The following is a 25,840-nucleotide window of genomic DNA, read 5'->3' as shown; positions in this document are numbered from 1 at the left end:
GTATTTCCAGTGCTGTCTATGATTTCGCCCAGCTGTCAATCAGGGTCTTGTCTGTTTTATTCAGCTCAGCACTGAGCACACCGGCGACATCTAATATGTTTCTACTGAAGATATGAATGTTGGGATGGGTGAGTAAGTAACTCAGCAGTGCCCCGGCTGAAGAGAAGGGATCCTTTGCAACCCCATGGCTGTCAGTGAGCAAACAGCCCAGGGTTCACCTGCCCTGCTGTCCCCAAAGGCAGGAATGCCAGCAGGTGGAAGAGGGGAGACTGTGATCCACCTGGGTCCCATATGCCTGTTTCCAGTTTCTGCCCACCCTGATTCACAGCTGGGTGGAATCATAGACAGCACTGGAAATACCCTCCAAGATCACGTGTCCCACCCCATTAGACAGACAGGGACACCCTGGCTCATTTCATGTACGACTCACCTACTTCCTTAAGAGCCAGTGTGGGTTTTCTCCCCTGTGATATCAGCTTCATGGACTGGATGTTAAGGCTTAATGTGTTATCTTTCCCAGAAATACTTTAATTCCAAAGATGGATGTGCTGAGCACGTAACATTTAACACAGAACAAGGGGTAAGAGAGAAGGAACCAGCACATACGGATGTCCTATTATGAGTGAGTCACTGTGCTAGTGTTCTTCTTAAGAATACTTTTTTGGCTGGCCACGGTAGCTCACGCCTGTAATCCCAGCACTTTGGGAGGCTGAGGTGGGTGGATCATGAGGTCAGGAGTTGGAGACTAGCCTGGCCAACATAGTGAAACTTTGTCTCTACTAAAAATATAAAAATAGTCGGGTGTGGTGGCAGGTGCCTATAGTTCTAGCTACTCAGGGAGCTGAGGCAGGAGACTCACTTGAACCCTGGAGGTGGAGGCTGCAGTGAGCTGAGATTATGCCACTGCACTCCAGCCTGGGCAACAGAGTAAGACTCAGACTCAAAAAAAAAATACTTTTTAATTTTTCCTAATACCTCGGCTGCTATTCATTCAACAATTACTTTTTAAGTACCTACTATATTCTGGACATCTTCTAGGCATGGGGAAACAGCAGGGAACAAAACAGACAAAAATTCTGCACAGTCACACTGACATTATGGTGGAGAAAACAAAAAGAAACAAGAAAATGAATGAAATACTAGTATATTAGAAGGTGATAAATGCTATGGAAGAAAATAAAGAGCAGGAAAGGAAGACAAGAAGTGCTGGTGGAGGGAGTTGGCAGTGGGGTGGGGGGTGCCATTAAGGTAGAGGAGCCAGGGAAGGCACCACTGGGAAGGTGACATTGAAGCAAAGACTTGAAGAGGTTAGAGAATCAGCTGTGTTGGCACGTGGGAGAGAGGAGTCCAGGTGTAGAAACCACTCACCAAGGGAAACCTCCGGCAGGAGGACTGTGTGAGGTCTGTTCAAAGAACGGCAAGGAGACCAGCCTGGTAGGTAGGACATTGAGACCACTCTTTACACTTAGGAAGAACTGGCTTTTCCTGCTAGCTTGCTTGGTTAATTGTCTTGCTTAGGAGGTCAAGGTCACAGGTGTGACTCTTGTTTTGAGACTTTTGTTTTCCAACAAAAGCCATCTTGCAAGGACAGAAGAGATGGTCACATTAATAGATTAATTATCACAAATCTGTCCTTGGAGCTGGTCTGAAGCCTGACTCTACAGTCAACTACCTATTTACACTTATACATATCATCACCCTTTCTAAGCCTCAGTTTTCTCCTTTGAAAATGGGGGACCCACTTAGTAATACCCTATGAGATTGGACTCATGTATTGTATAAAGCACTCTGTAACTGTGTTCTGCTATAGAAAGTGTTCATTGTTGTTATTATTATACCATAAAAGTAACACAGGGTCTATGTCAGCTCGTGTTGGGTCTGTAAAGCCATTTTAGTAGACAAAGCTCATTTCTTAGCTCTGTTTGCTAGGTTGCAGAGACGATTTTTACTTATGTGTTATGGTTATCTTATTATTTTGGGTGGGAAAAGATTTCATGAGGCTCTCACCAGCCCCTCTGACCTTTGGCTGGATCTGTCAGGCCATTTCCCAAACCTGAGATGATCCTACTATCCCTACCCTCCACCCCCCACCTCCACCCCACCTCTGCTTTTGTCTCTCTGCCTCACTGGAGAGAGCTGCACGTCTGTGCTAATGGCCTCTATTCCTAAATCATACAGTGTGACCTAGGCGCTCAATGCTGCCAAACAATTTTCATCCTTTGGTTAAGCCCTTGTTTGCTTCCTGCTCTGGGAGCTCCAAACCAACTCCACCCTCCCCAAGTCCCCAGCCCCACCTCGCCTCCCTTTGCTCGCAGCAGATGGCTTGTCTTCAGCTGCACTAGAGGAGCCAGCTCAACAACATAAACTTCTTCCTGCCTGGAAATTCCTTAACCAGACCTCAGTCTACCCTTGGCTCTGCCCATCTCTTCTAGGGCCAGAGCCAATAACGTCTCTCTTGTGGAGAGGATGGTTTCTTTCTACACTGCTTACCATATTACTCTTTCTATAGAAATAATCCAGGTGATCCCAAAAAATTTATGAATAAAGAAGGTGATTGCTGTCCTGTTGATCACAGCATAAACTGGGAAGCTACCATATGTTCAACGAAAGGGGACTGGCTAAACTGATCATGGTACAGCCATGCAGTGGCAAGGAGGGCTTTGTCAATAGTACAATCCCAATTTTCTTAGAAGCAAAATGAAATCAGCAACAACAAACACAAATATGTGTGATAGGGGAAGAAAGACTGGAAGGAAATATATAAAAATAAAAACAGTGATTATCTTCTGATGATGAGAGTATGAGGGATTTTTACTTATTTTTAGTACTTTACTCTGAAATTTCTACTATAAGCACATAGTATTTTTATAATTAGAACAACAAGCAAAAATATTAACAATACCATTTCTTCTTAGAAAAGCTGCATGTGATTCAGTTCCTCTTACTTATCCCTTTAAATGCAGCGTTTCCTGGGGTGGTGCCTGGTTGACAGCTGCACATGTAAGGACTAGAAGCAAGGAAAACCATAACCAATTAACATTACAGTGGGAACTGAGGCGTGGAGAATGGAAATGCCTCCACAGAAACGTGTTATCACTAACTTTTTTTTTTTTCCATCATGGGACAGGTGTTTAAGGGAATGCACTAAATTTGCTCCAGATAATTTATTTTTTAAAAAATACTGTGATTATTGCATTTTTCTGCTTCTCCTTTCATGGGAACTTTTAACATGGGAAGGAACTATTTGGTAATGGATGTTGCATTTTAGGTCTTTTAAATCTATTTAGTGGAGGCCCTACTGTGTGCCACCACTGGTGAGACAAGGGGTTATCTGCCATTGTGTCTCAAACGGGAATGGGGCAGCATCCCTCACTAGGGGCTTTGCAAATGTTTGGGGGAGTTTTTGATTGTCAACATGACTGAAGGAAAGGTGCTGTTGATTTAGCGGGTGAGGGCCAGGGTTGCCACACACCCTGCAATATATGGGGCAGTCCTATATAACCAAGAATGGACCCACCCCAATCCCAATGCCTGGGAGGTGAAACATGGAACCAGACAGTACAGTGTGGAAGATGCAAACTCTAATGCTCCTCTACCCCCAGGCCAGGCAAGCAGAGGCTGTGGTGAAGTGGGGACAGCTGTTTCGAGCACTGGCCAGCATCACTACGCTTAAATCCAGGGTTACTGTATCTCCCGGGCTTCCCAGCAAAGCCAGAAATCTAGATGTGGATGTAAAATTTCCTGATTAAAGAAACAAACAAACACACACAGAATGGGCCAAACAAAACATATCTATGGGCCAGATCTGGCCTTCAGTCTCCACTTGCAACCCTGCCTTAGGTAAAGACATGCTCCCTGTCTTCATGAGAGTAATAGAACAGCACCCTTATGAATTCAAATGCAAGTCCTAGAGGGGACAAATATGGGTTCAAATCGCAGCTCTGTCATTTATTACCTACGCTCTTGGCAAGTGAAAATACTCTGAACCTCACTTTCCTCCTCCATAAAATGGACCTGATGGTAACACTCTTTGGTTTGTGCTGAAGATGCATCTGGGGAGAGACCCCCAGTGCCTGCACCTGGAAAATGATTAATAAAGCAGAGCTATTATAATTATTAAGGATATCACAATCTAAAATAAGCATCTGCTGTGTATAGCACTCTGTGCTACGTGCTGAGGGGTTGTAAATAAGTGTGAGAGAAAGCCCTGGACCTGGAGGTGTTTTCATTCTAGAAAAAGAGAGAAATCCTAGATGTAAATACTGTGAGCTGGTCAGATTTAAGAATATGACTGACGTCAGACACTTACTGGAGACCAGAAGCAGGCACTTCTTGGGAAGGGGGGAATCCTGCCAGGCAGAGAGGAAGGCAGGGGAACAGCCTAAGCAAAAGCAAGGAGACAGATGACAAAATCACAGTAACACGTGCTTATCACAGCCAGGCACTCTCTGAGGCCTCTGTCGGGGAGAAATCTGCTGCTTCGGCATCAAACCTGCGAGGGACGCGACTTGGGGCTGAAGGGATCCTGGAGCCAGATCATGGGGCTGCTGACTGCCAGGCCAGAGCATGGATATTTAATGTGTGGACAGGGAGTGGAAACAAGGAAGTGAGCTGTAGGGACAGTGATCTAGGATCCAAGGATGATGTGGAAGTGGAGATGGGGACAGTAGCCATGTGGGGAGAGCACGCCTGAGGCCTGGGACTGGGTAGGGAGTGCTGAGGAGGTGCTTTGCCAGGCCTCCAGAAGAATGGAATTTGGGAGTGCTGGGGTATGCAGTTAAAACTGACTGCCTGGGGGATCATGGGACTTTTATATAGGGAAGATAATTTGAAACTTTTGTACCCCCTCCACGCTATTCTGGCTTGCTTTCTCCACCCTCTGCTAGGTTGTTCATTCACTGGCATGTTTGTTTTCTCTGTCAACTACTCCTCAGGGTTATAAATGCCTCTCTTTAACTATTTTTTAAATTTTTGGAAGCAACTCCTTCTCTGGCAAATTTGCTGTTATTTCTCAATGTCTCTAGAAAACCTGGACTCATCCCTCACCCCTGCCTTTCCAGAACACAGATCACTGCTAGGGTTATTGATGGATTGGGTACAGCAGAACTTCCAGAGTTTTCACCCATCTAGGCTGGTTGATATGGAATTCCATATTGCATACGAAGGAAGGATGTGCTTAGCAAATATCGTGAAACAACATTTGCAGGGGAAATTGCTAATCCACTAAAAGAACAAACTGTCTCCAAGCACTCCAACAACATTCATTTACATTCCAACAGGCAAAATGCTGTTTACACAAGAGGCGCATCTATTTTTAAAAGTACACCAGGCACACCTCTCCTAGGGAAGATTCTGTAAGCTGTGACTCTGCAGGATAAAGAGTAATAAGACTGCTTTGCTGGGGATGTCCCATACCTGAGGTTCTTCAGACCATAACTGGATTTGGTCCAAACCAATGACGTTTCGCTGCAATGCATCTTTAGCATGAAAGATTCCATGAATAATCACTTAAGGTCCCCCAACAGACAACTGCTATACAACCATTGGAGGGGTACTTACACCTAAGGACTATTAACTCCTCCAGGAAAGAATCCTTTGCTTTGAAAAGTGAGTATAATGCCCTCGTGTCCACATTTCCAGGAGGAAAAGTAAACAAATCCAAGTGTGTGGTGACTGGCACCTCATGGGCCAGGAGGGAGCACGGCGCACCATGTGTACAGGAAGTGAGCACTCCAGTGAGTGAAAGCGGGCAGAGCCTGTCTGCAGAGGGGTGAGAAAGTCTCTCCATGTTGCTCCCTCAGAGGAGTCCTGCTAGTTCTTTTTCTGTAGCAGGACAATCTACGCCCTCCTTCTGAGTCCCCGAATCCTCCACCACCACTAAAACAGATGTGAGGGAACAGCTGGAAAACTTGCAGCAATGAAGAATTATTAGACAACGGTCAGAGCTGACCGAAGTTTTAAGAGCCTGCCTTGTAGATGGCAAGTTTCCTGTCACCAAACTTAAGCTCACCATCAGTCAGCAGAGAGTGGCAGGATTCCACTTGTAGCTTCCCACAGGACTTAGTAAAAAGAAATACCTATCAGACTTCTTTTTCCCTTCGTCTGGATCTTTCTATAAAAACGTGTCCAGGGCATGGAAGAAGCACCAGAAAAGAGCTAACATTCTTGTGGTTAGCTGCACCGATGATTTGGTGCAAGCCACTCCTCATTGGTCAAATGAAGTTTGGGGCTCAAAGAAATGTCAGCTGTGCCCTCCTTTTCTCCCCCCAACCCTCCCCCTGGAACATTCTGTGACTACAGACTGTGGCTCAAAAACGGGGATGTTCCAAGTCTGACTCAGTCACCAGCCTTGGAGTTAGAGTTGTCCTGAGGAGATAAGACAGACAGCTGGGAGACTATCTGGTGGCTTTTGAAGAACCTGACCTACTCCTTGGGCTCAAAACCCTCAGCTCCCACCCTGACTCCCAGGGCCTGAAATGCCAGCCTCACAGTCACTCCCTGGGGATCTGAATACACCCCTACCCACTCAGGGGTCCTGTAATCAAATGCAAATTAGGTCTTTATTCAACAAAGGGGTGGGAGGAGGGATTTGCTGACAACTCTGTGAGTGCCTGGCAGAAGGCCCTGGGGACTGATGGCCCCCCATGGAGGAAGGTCAGGAAAGAAAGGAGAAGAGAAAAGGGAGAGAGCTCAGAAGGGGTCAGAGGCCTCGGGCAGCCCCCGCTTCATCCCCAGTGTGCCCTGGGTGGGGGGATAATCCTGGGTCATCAGCCTTGGGCATTGTCTTAGCAGTGTCAGGACCCCCACCCTGCGTATCACTGACTACACTTCCGGCCTCCTTGCATGTGATGCTCTGTGCTAACCAGCAATTCTTCAGGCCCAGAACCCAGAGACATCCACTCTGTCCCTCTCATTTCTCCCAAGACCCCAAGAAGTCAGGACTCAACACTAAGTGTGGGGCCCAATGGGGCACAGCTTGGAGATGAGGCGTGCACAGAGAGTGGAGAGCCATCTCGGAACCAGCTCCTGAGGAGTAAATCAAACTGCCCTCCTCCCCCACAACCCGCTCTGCAATTCTTTCCAATCAGGGAGTCTAAAATTACCATATTTACAGCATCTGCAGCCAAGCCAAGCACTAAACAAGATGAATAGCGGTGACGCACGAGCCTGAGTGGGAGCCTGGGTGGAAGCATACAGCCGGCTGGGCTGGGCAGGGCTGGGCTGGGCTGGGATGGGCCCTGGGGGCGAGTGAGACACAGCAGGAGAGTGAGGACAGTCCCAGGCAGGGGTCCTGATGGATGAACTCACCCAGCACTAAGGGGAGGTAGAGGAAGGGGTGGTGGGTGAGGAAGCCTCGGTATCTCAGCCTTCTTAGAAAAAGAGTGAGAGGAGGCAATTAACAGAGAGAGAACATGAGAATATCCTGCTGACTTTAGGTTTCTCTCCTTCCTCCTCTGCCTCCCTCCCCTTAAACTCTCCAGGAGGAACCCACTGAGGCCTCCAAGACAGGATGCCTTCCATGGAGTTTCCTCGTGTGTATGTGGGGTGGGGGATTTCCAGAAGGGTTTTGCTCTGGATTCTTCCAGTGGGGATACCCATGCCTTGTGAGTTTCCTTCCCAAGCAGCCTTTTCCATGGACGCTCTGTCAACCTACACAGACCAGTGACTTCATTCCTAAAAAAGGCCTGCAGGTCTGGGTGCTTTCGTTCTGGAGGAGACTGAGGCCAGGAATGACAGGGAGTGTGTTCTGCTTCAGTGTGTCCCAACACTTTTTGTCCAAGCCTGGCTGTTCTCTCCCCAGAAGGAAAAACGCCCAGGAAAAGAGGCTTGGTGACTCATGACCTGCTCACTTGTACTCGGAGTTTCAGAGCTAGGAGGGAGCTACAGACAACAGAGAGAGGGAAAGAGACAGGGGCCAAGGAACCCGGGCTTGCGGACTCTAAGGCCAGTGCTGTGTCTCCTGCCCCGGAGGTTCACCATAGATTCCATGATGCTCCCGGGTGCTGAGCAGTGAGTGGGGCTCCTGGACCCCAACACTCCTTCCTTCAGCCAGAGCATCTCCATTTTTGAGCTGTTTTGTGGACTGGCTTCTCTTTATGTTTTCATTTCATTTCCCCAAAATGTTCAGTGACTTGAATAAAGTCACTGGCCTGTACGAGCCAACAGGAAGTTAAAGGTAACAGTGGGTGGCTGGAAGGAAGGCAGAATGAGGTGTCTTTAGAAACAGATGGAATGTAGCAGGAGATGCTGAGAAAGGAGGTTAATCCCGACACAAGGTCACGATCAGCACTCACGTGTGAACCAGCCCCCAGAAGAAGACGTCTCCTCTGAGAGATTTAGAGCCAGAAGCCACCTGCACTAGTCCTGCCAGAACCTGAACCCAGATCCCAAAGTGTGGGCTGTTTGTTAGGCACCGATCTAGTCCATGACAGCCATTTGTAACAGGAGGTGAGGAGAGGCTGGATTTGCTGGTGCTTGAGTTGGAGTTGCACAAAAAAAATGTTTCCAAGCTGAGGACATCATGAAATAGGCATACCATTCAGCACATGACTAATTCTGGCCTCACCCTCAGGGTGTGCTAGAAGGAGAAAGTCCTGATAAACTGCAGAGGTGTTTCTGCTCTTCTTACTTGCCCAGAATTGCCAAGAGTTTGCCATTAACATTAACATGGTAAGAACTGAGTGAAGTTGGTCGCCCGAGATAACAGCTCCCATTCCCACTGACCTCTGCCCTGTCCAAGGTAGGGCCCATGCTGTCCCACAGTAGCCAGAAGTCCTCTTCTCTTCTCCTCCCACCTCTCGGAGCACACCTCTGTCTCCTCTCCCCGGCTCCTCTTTCCCACCCTCCAATGGTATTCCTCCAGTTTGGGGGCTTCTATTTTTTCTTCCAACTCTGTTTGCTCTCCTTGAGTGACTTTACTCTTCGTTGGCTTCGTTTATCACCAAAAGCCTGTGACCTCAGCTCCAGCTATCTTCCAGAATTGCCCACATATATTTCCAATTGTCTACTGGAAATCTCTAGTTGAACATTCTATGGTTGTCTCAAATCACACACGTCCAAGACTGATCTCACTATCTATGCTCCCTTGTTTCCCATGACAAGCCCCTCTTCACCTGAAGGTTCCTACCCTGTCTCCTCTCTCTCAGTCAGTGATATCACCAGCTACTCAGACATCCACATGGAAACCTCTGGACCCTCCCTCTCCCTGACCAAGGCCTGACAATGTTAACTCTGATGAGTCCTCTAAATCTCTCACCGTCCCGTCTATGCCACCATGGCCCCGGATTAGGTTCTCAGCACCTCTCTGCTGCTACAAGTCCTTCCTCCAGGATCTCCCAACCTTGGATCTCCCTCCACGGTATCAACTGGAGACAACTGTCTAAACACAGATCTGATTATTCAGTAAGTAAAATATTTGCTGGTGACCCACTGTGTGCCAGACTTTGTGCCCAGAACTGGGAATACAGTGGTGGATACAGTAGGGTCCCTGTCCTCGTGGAACTCACATCCCAGTTAGGGAATCAAACAAGAAACAAGCTAAAAAACAGATACATGAATAAAATACTTCTAAGTTGCAGGGTAGGAAATAATGGGGCGGGGCGGGTATCTGTGCCACCCCTTGTAGAAAGACCTTCAGAGGCTCCTCATTACCTACAGAACAAAGTTCAGACTCAACTTGGCAAGCAAAAGTCTTACTAATGTGGCCCAATCTATTTTTCAACTCCCTCTCCCACCACTACCTTCTTCTGCCCAACCCCCTACTCTGTGTTCCATGTCCTATTCATCTGTGAATCCCAAGCCCTTCACTCTTGGCAAATAACAAGCAGATAATGAATATTTAGGAAAATCAGTGTGTGGACAAGCGAATGATGGATAGGTATCTATAGGCATGCCCTCTCCCCTGTCTTACCTCTACTCTGGTGAAACTTCTTTACAATGGCCCCTTCCTTTGGGTCTCCAAAATGTTTCTCACACTGTTTCTGCCCCAGGTACTCATAATAATGTCTTTCCTGCTAGACAGTTAAGGCATTAAGGACAAGGGCAATATTGTTCCATTCTGAAAAAAAATGCCTGGCACACAGCAGGTGCCTGAAACATGCCAGTGGAGTTGACTGTGAAGAGCCTGAAGCAAGGGGAAGTGAGTGTTGTCTTTTTTAAGACTGTTTCCTACAAATACTCCAGTGGCCATAATATTTGGGTGGAAAAAAGAAGCATGAAGATATCCACTGCCAAGTGGGCAGCCAGAGGCAGACACCTCTTTGCTCAAGGAACAGCCTCAAAGAGCCCAACTTTGTCCCAGTGTCTTTGCCTTTGAAAATAATTTTGCATACGCAAAGCAAAGAATAATGAACCAGATATGTGCCCATGAAATCTGGTGCTCAAAGATATGCCCTTATCCATCTGAATAGAAACTCATCTGGATCATGAGTTGGTTCTAGGGCTAAGCTTGTCCCTTTACATGATCTGTGAAGAACCAACCCCATTCATCCTAGTGACAGAATATTTATTTATTCCCAAGGACCTTAAGTGAAACCTAACTCCTTTGCTGCTCCCACATCCCGTCCCTGGAACTCCTTAATCACTATTCCCTAAGCCCACAATAATTGAACACAGGGGTCTGTTGGTTTTTGGCAAATGCATTCGGAGTCCCTGCCTTCTTTGGCAGGATGGGAGGAAGGTGGATAGGTAACCAACCATGAAAAAACTTCAATAAAAAATCTGATTAAAGGTAAGAATAAAAATAAGAGGTAGATTTTGTGCATTTTTTTAGGCTTGATGCCTGCTCTCAGAAAAGTACTGGGCATGTGCCAATCTGCCTGGCTTACCTAGATCATTGTTGACTCTTGAATTTCACACATGGTCACCTAGTCCTCCTTTCTTTTTTCAGTCTGCCCAGAAAGCACCCCACCCCTGACCTGAGCATTTCATTAGTCCTATCTCTTTAGGGGCCATTTCAGATTTTTCTTGACAGTCTTATTTTATTCACTCTGGTTCAGTGTCGCCAACCCAACAATTCTCAGCCAAGCCTCCAAAGGAAATACAATCTGCTTGCTGCGTCAGATCACTTGGAAACAGATACGACTGGGTTGGAGTCACTCCATGTGGGGCTGTAAAATTGTTCTCTCCTTCTAAGTGGGTTGGGTTAAGCCCAAGCTGAGGCAAGAGATTTCCAAGGAACACAGAGCAGAGGACTGTAGTAAGTGGTGGTGATTCAGTCAGTGGTCCTCTTGCTTCTGAGTCAGTATTAACCTTCCTCCAGCAGCAAGTATGCGTAGGCGGCCTGCACAGTCAAACAAAACAGTGAGGTCTTCAACACTGGGGTTCATGAAACAGTTTACAAGAGTAGTGGAGATGCAGGCTTGGTGTAAATCTCTTTATTCCTGCCAAGTTCTAGTCTAAATTTTTGTGTTTCCAAGATAAATGAAAGTTAGTTAAATTAATTTTGAGATTTATGTATCTTATGCAAAGTTGGCAGGGTGTGCACACTTCCATTAGGCCAACTCCACCAAATACCATTGAAATTCTGATACACATTTGTCTGAAGGTCTCCTTGGACTTTCAAATGGGGTTAATTTATTCTTTGACTTAATTTTGCAATATGTCATTTTTTTGTTCTAATTTCCTGAGAGGCTGCCTGGTGTAACAAAAAGAGTCCTAAATTAGGAATCAGAAGTCCCAGTTATATCATTCATAGGGCAAGTCATTTAATATGCCTCAATTGCCTTATCTACAAAATAGGAATTGTGCTACTTGCTTTGAAAACCATACAGCATTATACAAATGTAGGGAGTGGTTGGCCCCAGCGGTGGCTGTGTGGTTGAAAAGGAAGTGATTCTCTAGGTCTCATCGAAGCTGTGGGCGAAAACAATGTGGCAGGAATATGAACGTGGGTGATCAGAAGAGCAGGACACTGATGACTGCCCTTTTAGAAGACCTAGTTCCAACTCAAGACAAATCCTTCCATCTCATTAATTTGTATTTTTATATAATCTTTTATTTTAGATAAATCTTAGAAGTAAGCCATTTAATCTTGTACCCAACCGAAGAATTTTTCTCCACTTTCTTCCACCAGGAACATAATGATAATTCTTGATATTCAATAATATGTCTTTATTGAATCATTTCTAGTTCCAGATTTCTAGCTTTTAGGGAATAGGAATAAAAGTGTTGACTTCAAAGAATTTAGTATTTTGGCAAACTGTGCTTGTAAACAGATAATCATGGAGAAAAAGCTAGGATGGCAGTAGTAGAAGAGTGACAGGTTCTCTAAGGCAGGGGTTGGCAAACTACAGCCCAAGGACCAACCAGCCCACTACCTATTTTGGTAAAGAAATTTTTTTTAGAACACAACCATGCTTATTTGTTTACATATTGCCTATGGCTGTTTTTGAACTACAATGATAAAACTGAGTAGTTGGCAGAGATAATATGTCTTGCAAAGCTTGAAATATTTACCACTGGCCTTTTGCAGAAAGGTTGCTGACCTCTGCTCTAAGGGAATCAGAAATCTTACAAAGATTTAACTTGGGTTAGAGAATGGGAGAAAGGCATTCCAGTTGGCTGGAAGAGTAAGCACAAAAGAATGGAGTTATTAAAGAATATTTCATATTTAAAAAGCAATGGAATGTCTCCTCGATATAAGACAGGGAACAATGGGAGATGAGGCTGGAAAGATGGGCTGAGTTTGGACAGAGAAGGACCCTGTAAGTCAAGGCTAATGGGTTTGAAATCCATCCTGTAGACATTTGGTCTCCAAATAGGATGCATGCCCCAGAGATACACAAGATGATCCATTAGAATTTAGTAGTCAGAAAGTACTAGAATTTGAACTTATTTTTTTCTAGGAAATAAAAAACACAGTCTTATAATATTTGATATAAATATTGACAATGGGCTCCTCACAGCCATTGTTATGTGTCATGAATTGTTCACGAGCTATCCTGTGGCAAGATTAGGACCTGCACATTGCAGAGGGGGCCAATGGTGTCCTCAGTCCTCACTCCCCTGGGGCTTTCAATGACATATGAATCACTATAGCTTGCACATTCCTGACTCATTGGATTATGGATATTATCAAATTTAACCTAACACACACAAAATGGACAAGTGGATTAAAATATTCCTGCATGGAAACAATGGATCAAAGATAATATTAGTATATAAGCACAAGTAAATAATAAGAATAATAGCATTGACACTGTCCTTAGAACAAGTTTTCTTCAGCCATATTACAAAGTGAAGACAATGACCAAATATTTGCATGTAACAAGAAGTCAAGCCAAAACAGTTAGAAATTTCCATGAAAACTATTAGATATAAGGATTTATATCATTCAAATGATATAAATGAACTATCATTTGTGATGGAACTCCCCTGACATATTTATTGTGCTTTGACATATTAGCTAATGACAGTATGAAGCCATCATAATTGACAAGACATTTTAAACTATTGCTTACTTCATCTTTATCTCAGTCTTTAAAAAATTACTTTTGTGTATGTTTCATAATGTACATAATATATTAGGAAAGTAATACATGTGTATAATATAAAAAGAAATATATGTATATTGGGAGTACCTATTCAAAATTGTTTACTGATGGGGTGTTAAATCAAAAAAGTTTTGGAACCACTTCTATACAAAATAGAGGACCAATGGGGATCTCAATAAAAGAGGAGATGAGATGAGGCTTGTTTTGAGAAAGATCTCACAGGCTGCCATGTAAAAGATAGACTCTTGCAGAGTGGCCATTTAAAGCCATTTTTAAGTGCCCGAAGATCTTGAAACAAAAGTTGTAAATACTAACAGCTATTACTACAAATTCCACTTTGCCAGCTCTTTCTTCTTTAAGAAGTGAATGGCTTCTTCAGGCCCAAACAAGGCCCCAAAGGATTGCACTGACAATACAGCTTTGCTACAAGCAGTTAGTTGGGTGACATGGGCAAATTTCAGGGATGAGAAAACATACCCAAGGAATACTGCATGCCATCTAGACTCAACTTTCCCCTCTGACCTGCATGAGTTTCCAAGGCAAAGGGGTCTTCAATCACGAGGGCTCCTTCCACTGTTTCAGCCAGAGGGGCCAGTCCCCCTCCTGACAGGCATGATTAATTGATTCTGATGCACAGACACACTCTGTGAGGACTGTGCATATAAGATGTGGCTTCTGGGAAGGACTACGGCATTTCTCCTGCTGGAAAGGGGCCAGGTAGGCTATTAGCCTGTTAGAGCCAGTTCTCCTTAGCCACCTATTCTTTGCCACAAAGAACCCAGTTGTCAGATTTGAAGAACTTAACCAATATCTGTCAAATCTTCAAGAAAAGAGGAGCCTGAACGGAGCTGAGCAGAGACAGGATCTGCAGCCTCTCCCTGGGGATTGGCTTGGGCAGTCCCAGGAAGGCACCAGCACTGGTCTAGAGCCTAAACCTACACATCTGGAAACATCACAGAGGGCTTCCTTCTCTGTGCTCCATGAATGAGGGCATACCCTCTTCTTTTCTGCCTATCTTTTTCAAGAACTTGAAGGGGCAAAGTGAAAACAAAAACAAATGATAGCAATAACAACCACTTTTTATGGTCAAAGATGTATTATAGTTGTGGGTGAAGAAAGCATGCCCTGCCTGTCTTTCTAAACTTCACGTCATCTGGCCCCGCTCTTAACTCAACCTTCTTCCCTACATGGAATCTTTATTCCAATAATGTCTGTTTCCTTCTCTTGAACACACAATCCAATTCCATTCTTTGCTCTTTGTTGAAATTCTACTCAACCTTGGAGTCCTCACAAGCTGTCATTTCTTCACAAAGTGTCCCTCACTACCCCTAAACCCACCCTCTCTTTCTTCTGGTTGGCTAGAGAGATTCACATTCAATTAAGGTCCCCTTGTCTGTTTCTCTAATTGTTTCAGGTCTCCCCAGCTGACTTTCTTTGGGTTGGGGGGTGTCATTATATATTTGCATAGCACCTAGAATGACGCTAAGCCCAGTTTTGCAAATACTTATTGTTTGATGATCCCACTAGTAGTACATGTTACATAGAGAAATGAGGGAACAAGCTGAATAATAAATAAGTCTCTCATTTCCACACGAAGAGTAAGATCTTGGGAAGGTGGCAAGTGAATCAAATTGAATAAGGGAGGGCTGAATAAGTCATATGTAATGACTTTCAGGGTTCATGTAAGTGGAGCTTATCTCAGTTGTCAAGGATTTGTAGCTAGAAGAGGTCTGATGATCCAGCAGTGTTGTGGTGTGGTCGGCAGTACAGTCCCAGGCTCCTGAACCTTGAACAGGGTGCAAGGAACTCAGACGATCCTATGTTTGCCCCGAGCAGATCATTTGAATTCTCTAGATCCTGTATTTAAAAAAAAAAAAAAAAAAGGAGCAGGGTAGGATTCCCTCATGTCCTGGAGGCATTTGGAAGGGGCTGAGCACAGGCAGCTCTATCCAGTGGCTTCTCTCTGTCCCTCTAATGCTTTGGTACAGCTGCTCACAGTGGATGCCAGCACAGAAATGCTCTTCTGAGGACACATCCTGCCAGGTTTATAGGCCCTAAAGGAGACACTGACATAGATGATCATCCTAACACTCTCTTACAGCACTGATAAAGAACAGCAAACACCGGAGCCAACAGCAGCCTGGAGGATATGGGCCCGTTAGAGGCCACAGTTTAGCATTCTTTCACCCAGATGAGGAAGAAAAGTCCCTTCTTTCTCACCCCTTCCCCAAAATTAAAACAATGAAAATCAGTTCTCATTATCCCAATAATTAAGTCCCATTCAGCCAGCTGACAGCGGCCAAAGAATGATTTTTCTGTGCTGCACTGTGTGGCTGCCCTCCATGGCCCCATTTTTCTGTGCTGCACTGTGTGCATTCAATCACCCTTAGCTGGGCCGAGCTAATGAAATGCTGGGGCCTTGCCCTGCCCTGACCCTGCTGCTATTTCTATCTGAGCTCAGCACGTCCTTTGCTTGACAGTTGCAACCGAACAAGCAGATTTTTCTCTCCCATCTATGGAGTGTAAAGAGCCTATTTTGGCAGCCTGTGGGGCTGGGGACCCCTCTGGAAACCCAGTGAATGCCCCTGGAGGTTAACGTGCAAAGCTGTTTTCCAGACTGAGAGGCAGGAGGAGGAGGGGGTGGAGTGCTGGCGACCTGGAGGCAAGGAGGCTGTGGCTGGGGCTTTTCTGGGGCAGAAGGGGAAGATGAACCTGGAAGAAGCATGGGGCCATGAGGTGGGGCTGACTGATCCATCCTGTTGCAAACCTGAACAAAAGCTCTTTGTCAGTTATCAAAAATCTCTCTCCCTCACTGGGGTCAAAGTGAGAAAATCCATTGCACTGGGTTTCCAGTTCGCATGGCATGGAGAAAGGGGGGGATCCCTGTGGAGAGAGACTGCTCTCTTGAAGTTCCTAGCTGTTGTTTTAATGATTTCCCAAGATTCAGAAGTTAGGGAAAAAGATGGCAAAATTATAGGCATTTATCCATACTAAAATGTAGGGATTTACACTTAGCTAATGGGGAAAAAAACTTTCTTTGAGGGAAGTTGTAGAAAAGAGGCAAAAACAATGTGTTAAATGTGATGGCATGGTGACTTTATATAGAAAAGACATATCTAAAGAAGGATGTAAATCAAGGGTGACAAACTCAAATGCCCTAAGGGGCCAGAGAGATCAGAGGTCACCGAAATGAGAGAAGGGAAACAGGTGGGAACTGTGGCCAATTAGAAAACACTGGCCCAGCCCCACCCAGGGCAGGCTGATCCTCCTCAGCCCCAGCTCTTTTTTGCCATACAAGTAGGCAGGCCAATGATTTTCTGTAATTTTAAAAAAGAGAAATCAGAAATCTCTATTCTTATACAAAATCTCCCAATTGTTAATGTTAGAAATGAATTCAAGATGTTAAAAAAGAAAAAAAAAAAAAAAGCAGTGTGCTAGCCAAACAAACTATGTTGGCGTTCTGCAAGCCCACCCCTAACATTTGCAGGGCCTGGAGCAGGAGTACAAATGGAGGCCCCCATATCATATGTCTAAATATTTAAAAGTATAAATCAGGCTCACTAACTGTTAAACAAAATATATTCTGTCTGCCTACAATGAAAAAATATGCCTTCCTAAAGACCTGGCAGCCAGGTGTGAGAATTCAGAGTCCTGGGACATCTTGGAGTTGCACACAGACATGGGGCAGCAGAGAAGAGCTGGCTCCTGGCCCCTGGCCCTCCCCTTCTCACCCCAGCTCCAGCCTGCACACCTGTGGGAGTCAAGCTCTGTCTATCCCCTGATTCCTCAAACAGTCTCCCCTTGGCTGTCCCTCTGGCTTAATGTTGCTCACATCAAAGGTGAAGACTGCCCTTAGGAGGACAGACTCAAATGGATTTGGTGACATTTGACAGGAGTCTGGGAACCTGGGACCCAGAATGTGAGGTGTCTTGGCTCTTTGGCCCATGGGACTGGAAAGAGCCAGAGTTAGGCTCTTTGAAGTGTGGGGTCCAAGTCAGGGTCCCCTCCTAGCAAGACCTAAGCGTGTTACTGGCCCCAGTTTGAGATTGCTGACTTAAATAAACACCCAGAAATGAAGACATTTTGATGCTCAGCCTGGTTTTTTGACTAATTAGCTACATGACCTTGGGTAAATCATCATCTTTTCGTGAACCAGTTTCTACATAATTAAAATGGGGTCAAAATACCTCTTCTAACCAATTCATTTGAAAACTAAAATGAGATTACACATGAAAATATTTTAAACTAATAAATAAAGAAATGAAAAGGCCGATTAAGAAAAAAACTGCCAAAGACACAAATTTTATCAAAGGGAGCATATATGTGAAGGTCTCACTCAAAATATCCCATTAATTGTCTTTTTAATCTCAAGATATGGGCTAAATCTAGAAGAATTAAAATGATAGTACTTTTCACTAAGGGTTTTTCCTCTTTTCCAACAATCCCTTAGGATGGGTCTCCTATCATACTGATCTTAAAAGGATATTGCAGAGGTAAATAAAACAAAAACAAAAGTAAAACCTGTTTCAGTGATTCATGGCTCCTTTTTCTCTTGGAGACGGAGTCTTGCTCTGTCGCCCAGGCTGGAGTGCAGTGGCGCAATCTCAGCTCACTGCAAGCTCTGCCTCCCGGGTTCACCCCATTCTCCTGCCTCAGCCTCCTGAGTATCTGGGACTACAGGCACCCGCCGCCACGCCTGGCTAATTTTTGTTGTATTTTTAGTAGAGACGGGGTTTCACCGTGTTAGCCAGGATGGTCTCGATCTCCTGGCCTCGTGATCCGCCCGCCTCGGCCTCCCAAAGTGCTGGGATTACAGCCGTGAGCCACCGTGCCCAGCCATAGTTCCTTTTTAAGAGCAACCCCCTTTAACCGACATTAAGGTAGGAGCTCTATTTAGGGACATGTGCTATTATTGTGACGGTCATTCTAAAAATTTTGGGTGCCTTTTTTTTTTTTTTTTGAGACAGGATCTCACTCTGTCGCCCAGGCTGGAGTGCAGTGGTGCAGTCATGGATCACTCCATGGCTCACTGCAGCTTCTACCTCCCATGCTCAAGTGATCCTCCCACCTCAGCCTCCCGAGTAGCAGGGACTATAGATGCTCACCACCACACCCAGCTAATTTTTTCAATTTTTTTTTTTTTTTTTTTGTAGAGACAGCATCTCTGTTTCCAGGCTGGTCCTAAACTCCTGGGCTCAAGGGATCCTTCCACCTTGGCCTCCCAAAGTGCTGGGATTACAGGCATGAGCCACTGCGACTGGCTGGGTCTCAATTTTTAATGAAAGAAAACCAATAGGAAAAGCAGCAAAAGGGTGAAAAAAAACTATTTAAAAGAGTAAGGAAATACTAAAAAATTTCCACAAGGATCTAAATCAATAACAAGACTGAACTTTTATTTTTAAAGACTTAAGGAAAATTAACTTCAAGCCATAGAGGTAGACAGAATTTTACAAAGGATAACTTGAGCTACCAGGAAACATTTATGTGACAGTAAATTTAAGAGTTCCTTCCAAAGAAATAGAGTTTGATAGAGATAATCATGCAAAAGCATGACTGGGCTGGTACTGAAAGATATCCTTCCATTTAGACCAATGTAGGGCTCTGAAAGTACAGCTGGAGAAGAAATACAGTTTTATATATTCTTTTCTAAAAAAATTCAATCAGCTTTCTCAAGTTGAAATGTTTTATATGTTCTTAAACATCCAGGGAGGGGTTGGGAATGGTGGCTGCCAGAGCGCCTAGCACTCATCTCCCTTTCCTAATAACAATCTAATTTCCTTTTGGAGGATTACCTTTTCCCAGTAGGATACAGTCTGTGGATATTGCTGGCAATCAGGAGGTTTTTGACCCAAGTTGGGCCAATCAGATGCTCCCTTCAATGGAAGATGAATTTTGAACAGAGGGACAAAGAGAATGGAGATGTCAGGAGTTTCATCCCATCCAAGTGGAGTGTCCTGACCAGACCTGTGGGACTCTTATGAGCCTTGTGTTTCCTCCTTCCTAGTTTCTGGAATTTGCCTGCTTCTTACCCATTTCTAAGACTGCTTCTTCAGCCTTCCCTCAATCCTGTGGGACCCCTATATCCTTCTTTTAAACTCTGGCTTACGTTAACCAGAAGTATTTCTGTTGCACGCACCCAAAGAACCTTAGCACATACAAGAGTACCAGTGCACTGTGGGTCCTGATCTCTGGTCCAAATCACCAAGTGCTCCTAGAGACCTTTTGTGTGCCTGACCCTCGTGAGCATGTATCTCACTGAGGGTTAGGAGAGGCTTCACACAGAAATAGTGGTACTATCCCAGGCTTCCTCCATCCAGTTACACATATTCATTTTTTTCCTTAGTTTTCCTGAAATGTTGGAATGTTCCTTTACTTTTCCACTTCATAGTATGAGCTGTTCATAAAACAGCCAGCAGAATCCTAGCACTTCGGAGGGCGCTCCCAGATGATTTTTGTAGTTGGAATCTGTATGACAGTGAGTCAGCCTGGTGATCCTAAGGCCTGCTGTAAGCTCGACGTGTCACTATCACATGCTTAGAAATTAGGTCCCAATGCACCTGACTGCCCTTAAGAGAAGTCAGTGGAAAAGAGTGGCAGGTTTGCCAGGTGTCGGAATGGGAATATGCAGAAACTAAAAATAATGAAGAAAGGCAGTATGTGGGGGGTGAGGGGTGGGGTGGGAAATACAAAGATCTGGGAACTGATAGTAGAAGGTGCCTTGATCACAATCAAAATAAGAGATGAACAAGAGTATAGGACATTAGAGGCAGCAAATGCCCTAGGCTAGCTTTTAGACTAACTTTTGAAATCAGTGTTCATATTTATTGTTTAACTTTCAACCTCAGTCACCACTAGAGGTCTAGCCTCCTTGGTCTTTTACTATTACCTGGGCTTCTACTTTGAGATTGTTCTGTACATCCACCAACCATAGGAAGGTGAGGTAATTTGGAATTTAAGAATACAGAGGCTCCAGAACCAAACCAGAGCTAGAGTGTGTTTGAACTTTGGCTCTACAACTTGCTAGTCCCATGAACTTAGGCAAGCTACTTAACCTTTCTGTGCCTCAATGTTCTCATCTATAAAATGGGGGTAGTAATAATAATAATAATACATATAAAGCACTTACTAGTACCCTTGGCACATTAGTGCTCAATAAATATTAGCTACTATTAATCAATCAATCAACAAATATGTATTGAGCATCCACAATGTTCCAGGCACTGTTTTAGTCCTTGGGATAGATCAATGAACAAAATAGGCAAAGATCTCTACCCTTGCGGAATTTACAATCTAGTGGGGGTGGGAGCGGGAGGACAGATGATAAAGTATGTTGGTACTGTTATTAATATCTGACCCAATATCCACCCACTCCACTCGGCTTTCTGGAAATCCTCTAAATTTTTATCTTCTTCTTTGAACATTCTGTTCATCTTCGTGCCTTCACTGAAACCTGATTGGCCCTGAGGATGTGGTTTTTCCCCATAGCACCCAAAAGTGTGGATGTTTTTTATCTCACTGTCCCATATCCCAGAGCCTGTAGATAGGGAAATGGGCTTCCTTGCTTTCCACTGCTACTTCCAAACCCTTTCTCCTCCTTTATCCTTTAAAAACCACAGCTATTTGGATGCTCATTCCTTCACATTATATAACCCTTCTCCCACTGAATTGCTGTCATCAATAACCTATTATTCATTTATTAAACACTTGAGCACATAACTCCTCCCTTTCACCCCTATTTTTGTCATCGTTCTTGGCGACTTTAACATCCTTGGTCTCTGAGTTCCTGACCTCACTTCCAGTGATCTATTCTTCCACTTTCTTCAGCTACATTAAAATGGCCATAGCCTAGCCTTGTCATCACCACCTTTCAAGTCTAGATTTCAATTGTTATATGCCGACCACCATTTTCATCCTTCCAGCCAGCCTTCTGTAGTATTTCTACTCTAATAATTTTTTGACCTCAGTAAGACCTCCAATCAGTTAAGCTCACTTGCTTGTCTGTTTTTATTGTTTGTTTTGTTTTGCTTTGTTTTGTTCTATTTATCACCTCCTCGCATGTCCTTGTTTTCTCTTTACCCATGATCAATTCCATGGTCCACTATTATAAACACTGCCTTATACGCCTTTGCCCCTCTCTCCTCGTGCCAAACTCTCCTAGAAAAATCTTCAAATTTGGTTAAACCCAGCTATTGCTTTAGGCTGAAACAGTCCTGAAGCAATTTAAGATTAATGGAGAAAGTAATTCCACTGAGTTGACTGATTACACTTTAAATCTATGACTGCAGTCCTCAAATGAGTACTCAACATTGCTCAGAAAGGCTACATTTTTTTTCCACAGGAAGTTTATTTTAACTTTTCTGAGGTCACTATTTATCTCCTCTCCCCTTAGACCTCCAATGATCATCCCCTCTCAACTGATGATCTCAATTCATGTCTTACTGAGAAAACAGAAATAATCAGACAGAAACTCCCTCATCCCTCCACTGTGACATCTGTACAACTACTGGCATAGGAATTGTCTTCCTTCTCATTACAATGGAAGAAGTAGCTCTGTTCCTCTTAAAGGCAAACACCTCTACTTGTGCTTTGCATCCCATCCTTTCTTGATGTCTCCAGGACTTATTCCTAAGTCATCCACCTCTATTTTCTGCACAATCAACTTCTTTCACTCTACTGGATTATTCTCAACAGCAAACAAAGTGCTCAGGAATCTCCCATCTTTAAAAATCCTACTTTGATACATTCCCCTCCAGCTACAATCTCAGTCTCTGTCTCCCCTCCAGTTAGTTTTACCTAGTGCCTACAGAATGCTGTTGACTTTTGTATATGGATGTTGTATTCAGCAAACTCAATGAAATCTCTTATTATTTACAATAATTTTCCTACACAATGGATTCAATGGATTTTCTGTGTAAATAATCATATTATCTTTAAAGAAAGATAGGTTTGTCTGTTTTCTTTTCAATTCTTATACCTCAGTTCTCTTTCTTTTCTCATTGCACTGGTAGGACTTCCAGAATGATATTGAATAATAAGGGTGATAGTAGGTATCATCTTTTTTCTGAAGTTTTACCATTGAGTGTGTTGTCTATAAAGGTATTGGTTATATGTTCTTTATCAAGTTAAGGAAGTTCCTGCCTATTCTTACTTTGCTAAGAGTTTATGTAATAAAAGAACTTTGAATTCTAGAAAATAATTTTTTTCTGCATCTATATTAAGACATGTCATCTCTGGTAATATTTTATTTAGAAAAATTTCATCTATGTTTATAATGGATTAGTCTATACTTGTATTCTTAGGTTTGGTATCAAGTGCCTAATAAGGTGAGTCACTTTCCCTTTTATTCTACACTCTAAAACAGTTTCTATAACATAAGGGTTAGCTGTTCCTTGACAGGTTGGCCAAACATCCCAGAAATCCACCTAGGCCCAATGTCTTTTGGGTAGAAGCCTTTGATTTGTGGTAGCAATTCATTTCCTACATGGGTTATTGGTTGATTTGGATTTTCTAATTAATTATTCTTGATTCAACTTTCAAAATTTACTTTTCTAAAAAAATCATTAACTTCTGCTACTAGTATTAAGTTGTTCATAGATTTGCTCATTCTATTTTTTATGATTTTTTCATTCCAATTGTGTCTATCATTATAAATTATGTTCTCTTTTTAATTCTTGATATTATTTATTGCATTTTCATTTTTTCTGGAGCAGCCCTGCTAGGGTTTTATCTATTTTACTAGTAATTTTGAATAATCAACTTCTGGATTTGTTCATTCTTTTGTTGTTGTTTCTTTTCCATCAATTTCTGATAGTTTTATTTTGTTCTGCTTTTTTCAGGCTTAATCTATTGTTTTCCTTGCTTCTAGATTTAAACACATCTTTTATTGAGTTTTAAAAATCACATTCCACTGTGGTCAGAAAATATGTCTATAAGTTATCAATTCTTATAAATTTGTTGAGACCTTCCTTTGTGTGGCCTGTTATGTCAATTTATGTAAATGTTCAACATATTTTCGAAAAAGAACATATATTTTCTATTGTTGGACTTTGGTTTTTATTTGTTTTTGAGACAGGGTCTCGCTCTGTCACCCAGGTTGGACGGCAGTGGCATGTCACCTTGTCTTACTGTAGCTTCAACCTCCCAGGCTCAAGCAATTCTCCCTCCTCAGCCTCCAGAGTAGCCACCACATCTGGCTAATTTCTAAATTTTTTTTTTGCAGTGACAGGGTCTTCCTATCTTGTCTAGGCTGGTCTCAAACTCCTGAACTCAAGTGATTCTCCTGCCTTGGCCTCCCAAAGTGCTAGGATTATAAGTGTGAGCTGCCATGCCTGGCCTATCGTTGGAATTTGAGTAAAGGATATATCAGTTTGTGGTTATATCTTTTATATTTTTAATAAATTTCTGTAAAAATAAATTTAAATCTACCGCAATTTTACATTTTTACATTTTCTTAGTTTTTGCTTTACATGTTTTGACTTTCAAGGTTGTGTTTTTAGGGGCATATAGGTTCATGAATATTATCTTTTCTTATATCATTATATCTCTCTATCCCTATTAATATATATTTCCCTAGATTCCATTTGCCTTACTGTGACACCGCCCACCTTTCTTTTGGTTAGCATTTTGTGGTATGTCTTTTGTCATCTCTTTATTTGTGTGGTTTGGCCTAAGTAGGTCTCTTGAAAATAGCCTATAACTGAATACTTTAAAAATTCTAATCTGATATTCTCCAATTTTTAATAGATACATTTAATGAGCTTACATTTATTGTAGTTACCATCATATTTGACTTACTTCTTCCATTTTATTTAGTTTTCTATTTATTTTCTTTCTTTCTTATCTTCTCTTAGGTTTTTTCTTCTTTCCTGTCTTCTTTCATTTTTTTTGTCTTTCCTGTCTTCTCTTAGGTTGGTGAGATTTTCTATATTCTACTTTCTCCTTTGTTGATTTAGAAACTATAGATTGATGTTCTTTTCTATTCATAATTACCTTAAAGTTTTACCATACACATTTAATTATATACGTTTCAAAGTCTAAAATTTTCAATATCTTATCCTCCTCCCTGAACAAGGCAAGACTCTTAGCACGCTTTACCCGTAAATACTCTTTCTACTAACATATTATCTCAACATATTTTTTTATTTAACTTTTATTTTAAACTCTAGATTTAGTTATTTTATAGTCAGTTGAAGTAAGTCTAATTTAATTTATTTATTTCTGTGCACACTATATTTTCTTGATTTCTATGTCCTACCTTGAAACTGAGTTTTTTTGATATAATACATCTTTTAATGGTTCTTTTAAGACTCAAGACTGATATAAACTTCATTTAAAAAAAAAATCCTAAAACTGCCTTTCTTTTAAATTGGCTCTTGAAAGCTAGTTTAGCTAGGTATAAAACTCTAGATTTACAGGTGATTTTTTTCCCCCTTCAGATATTTGAAGATAGTACTCTACTGTCTGCTGGAATCTATTGTTGTTAATAAGATGTCTATTATCAATGTAGCTATCATTCCTTTATAAATAACTCTCTTTTCTCCCAGGTAACTTTCTTTTTTTCTTTCGTCTCCTTTTTTTTTTTTTTTTTTTGGAGACAGGGTCTTTCTCTGTTGCCCAGGCTGGAGTGTAGCAGCACAATCATGGCTCACTGTAGCCTTGACCTTCTGGGCTCCAGCAATCCTCCCATACCAGCCCTCAAAGAAGCTGGGACTATAGGTGCATGCCATTATGACTTGCATTTTTTTTTAAATTTTTTGTAGAGATGGGGTCTCGCCATGTTGCCCAGGCTAGTCTTGAACTCCTGGGCTCAAGAGATCCTCCTGCCTCTGCCTCCCAAAGTGCTGAGATTACAAGTGTGAGCCACTGTGCCCAGCCACAACTTTTAATACTATCGTTTTTATCCTTGAGGTAGATAGGTTTACTATCTCATATGTACGTATAAAAATTGGAGCTTCTCAGTATATCTTCATGCCCTTAACTCTGACTTGGGCTACATTTTGGTGGGTGGCTTCTTAAATACTATCTTCCTATTCACTAATTTTCTCTTCATCTATTTCATGTCTAGAATTTATTCTATCTGTATATTTTATCTTTTTAATTCATTCTTTTTCATATTTGCCATTTCTTATTTCTGCCTGTTTTATTTCACAATATCCTCTTTAAAGTTATTTCTCTTTGAGTATTTAGATAAATTTAGTTTAAAGTTTTAGTCAGATTGTTCTGTTATTTTAATTTCTTTTGGACAAAATTAGTCTAACAAATGTTGATTTTGTTGACTGGTTTTCTTAGTGTTGAATATTTTTGCTTGGATACTAATTTTGAGAGTGAGGTCTTCTTTCTTCTTTCTC

At 42.7% G+C, this 25,840-nt stretch overlaps 1 protein-coding gene across 16 annotated transcripts in view; it reads right to left on the bottom strand.

Moving 5' to 3' along the window:
* RAD51B (RAD51 paralog B) overlaps nt 1-25,840 on the bottom strand; it is a 794,823-nt gene that overhangs the window by 56,495 nt on the left and 712,488 nt on the right. For 5 of the 16 annotated variants that reach the window (XM_054449783.2, XM_063651716.1, XM_063651724.1 and 2 more), the window contains one exon: nt 11,970-15,350. The exons of 9 other annotated variants lie outside the window; for them this stretch is intronic. In XM_054449783.2, coding sequence (XP_054305758.1) covers nt 15,331-15,350 — 20 coding nt within the window. In that variant the 3' untranslated portion in view covers nt 11,970-15,330. Of the gene's footprint in view, nt 1-10,487; nt 11,282-11,969; nt 15,351-25,840 lie in introns of those variants that run through there. 2 more of the 16 variants (XM_063651722.1, XM_063651715.1) reach the window with 2 other exon arrangements.

The sequence above is a fragment of the Pongo pygmaeus genome, chromosome 15, assembly GCF_028885625.2.
Source record: "Pongo pygmaeus isolate AG05252 chromosome 15, NHGRI_mPonPyg2-v2.0_pri, whole genome shotgun sequence".
NCBI classification, from domain to species: domain Eukaryota; kingdom Metazoa; phylum Chordata; class Mammalia; order Primates; family Hominidae; genus Pongo; species Pongo pygmaeus.
Note: the sequence above shows the minus strand (reverse complement) of the source record. Positions and strands in the feature narration are given on the sequence as shown.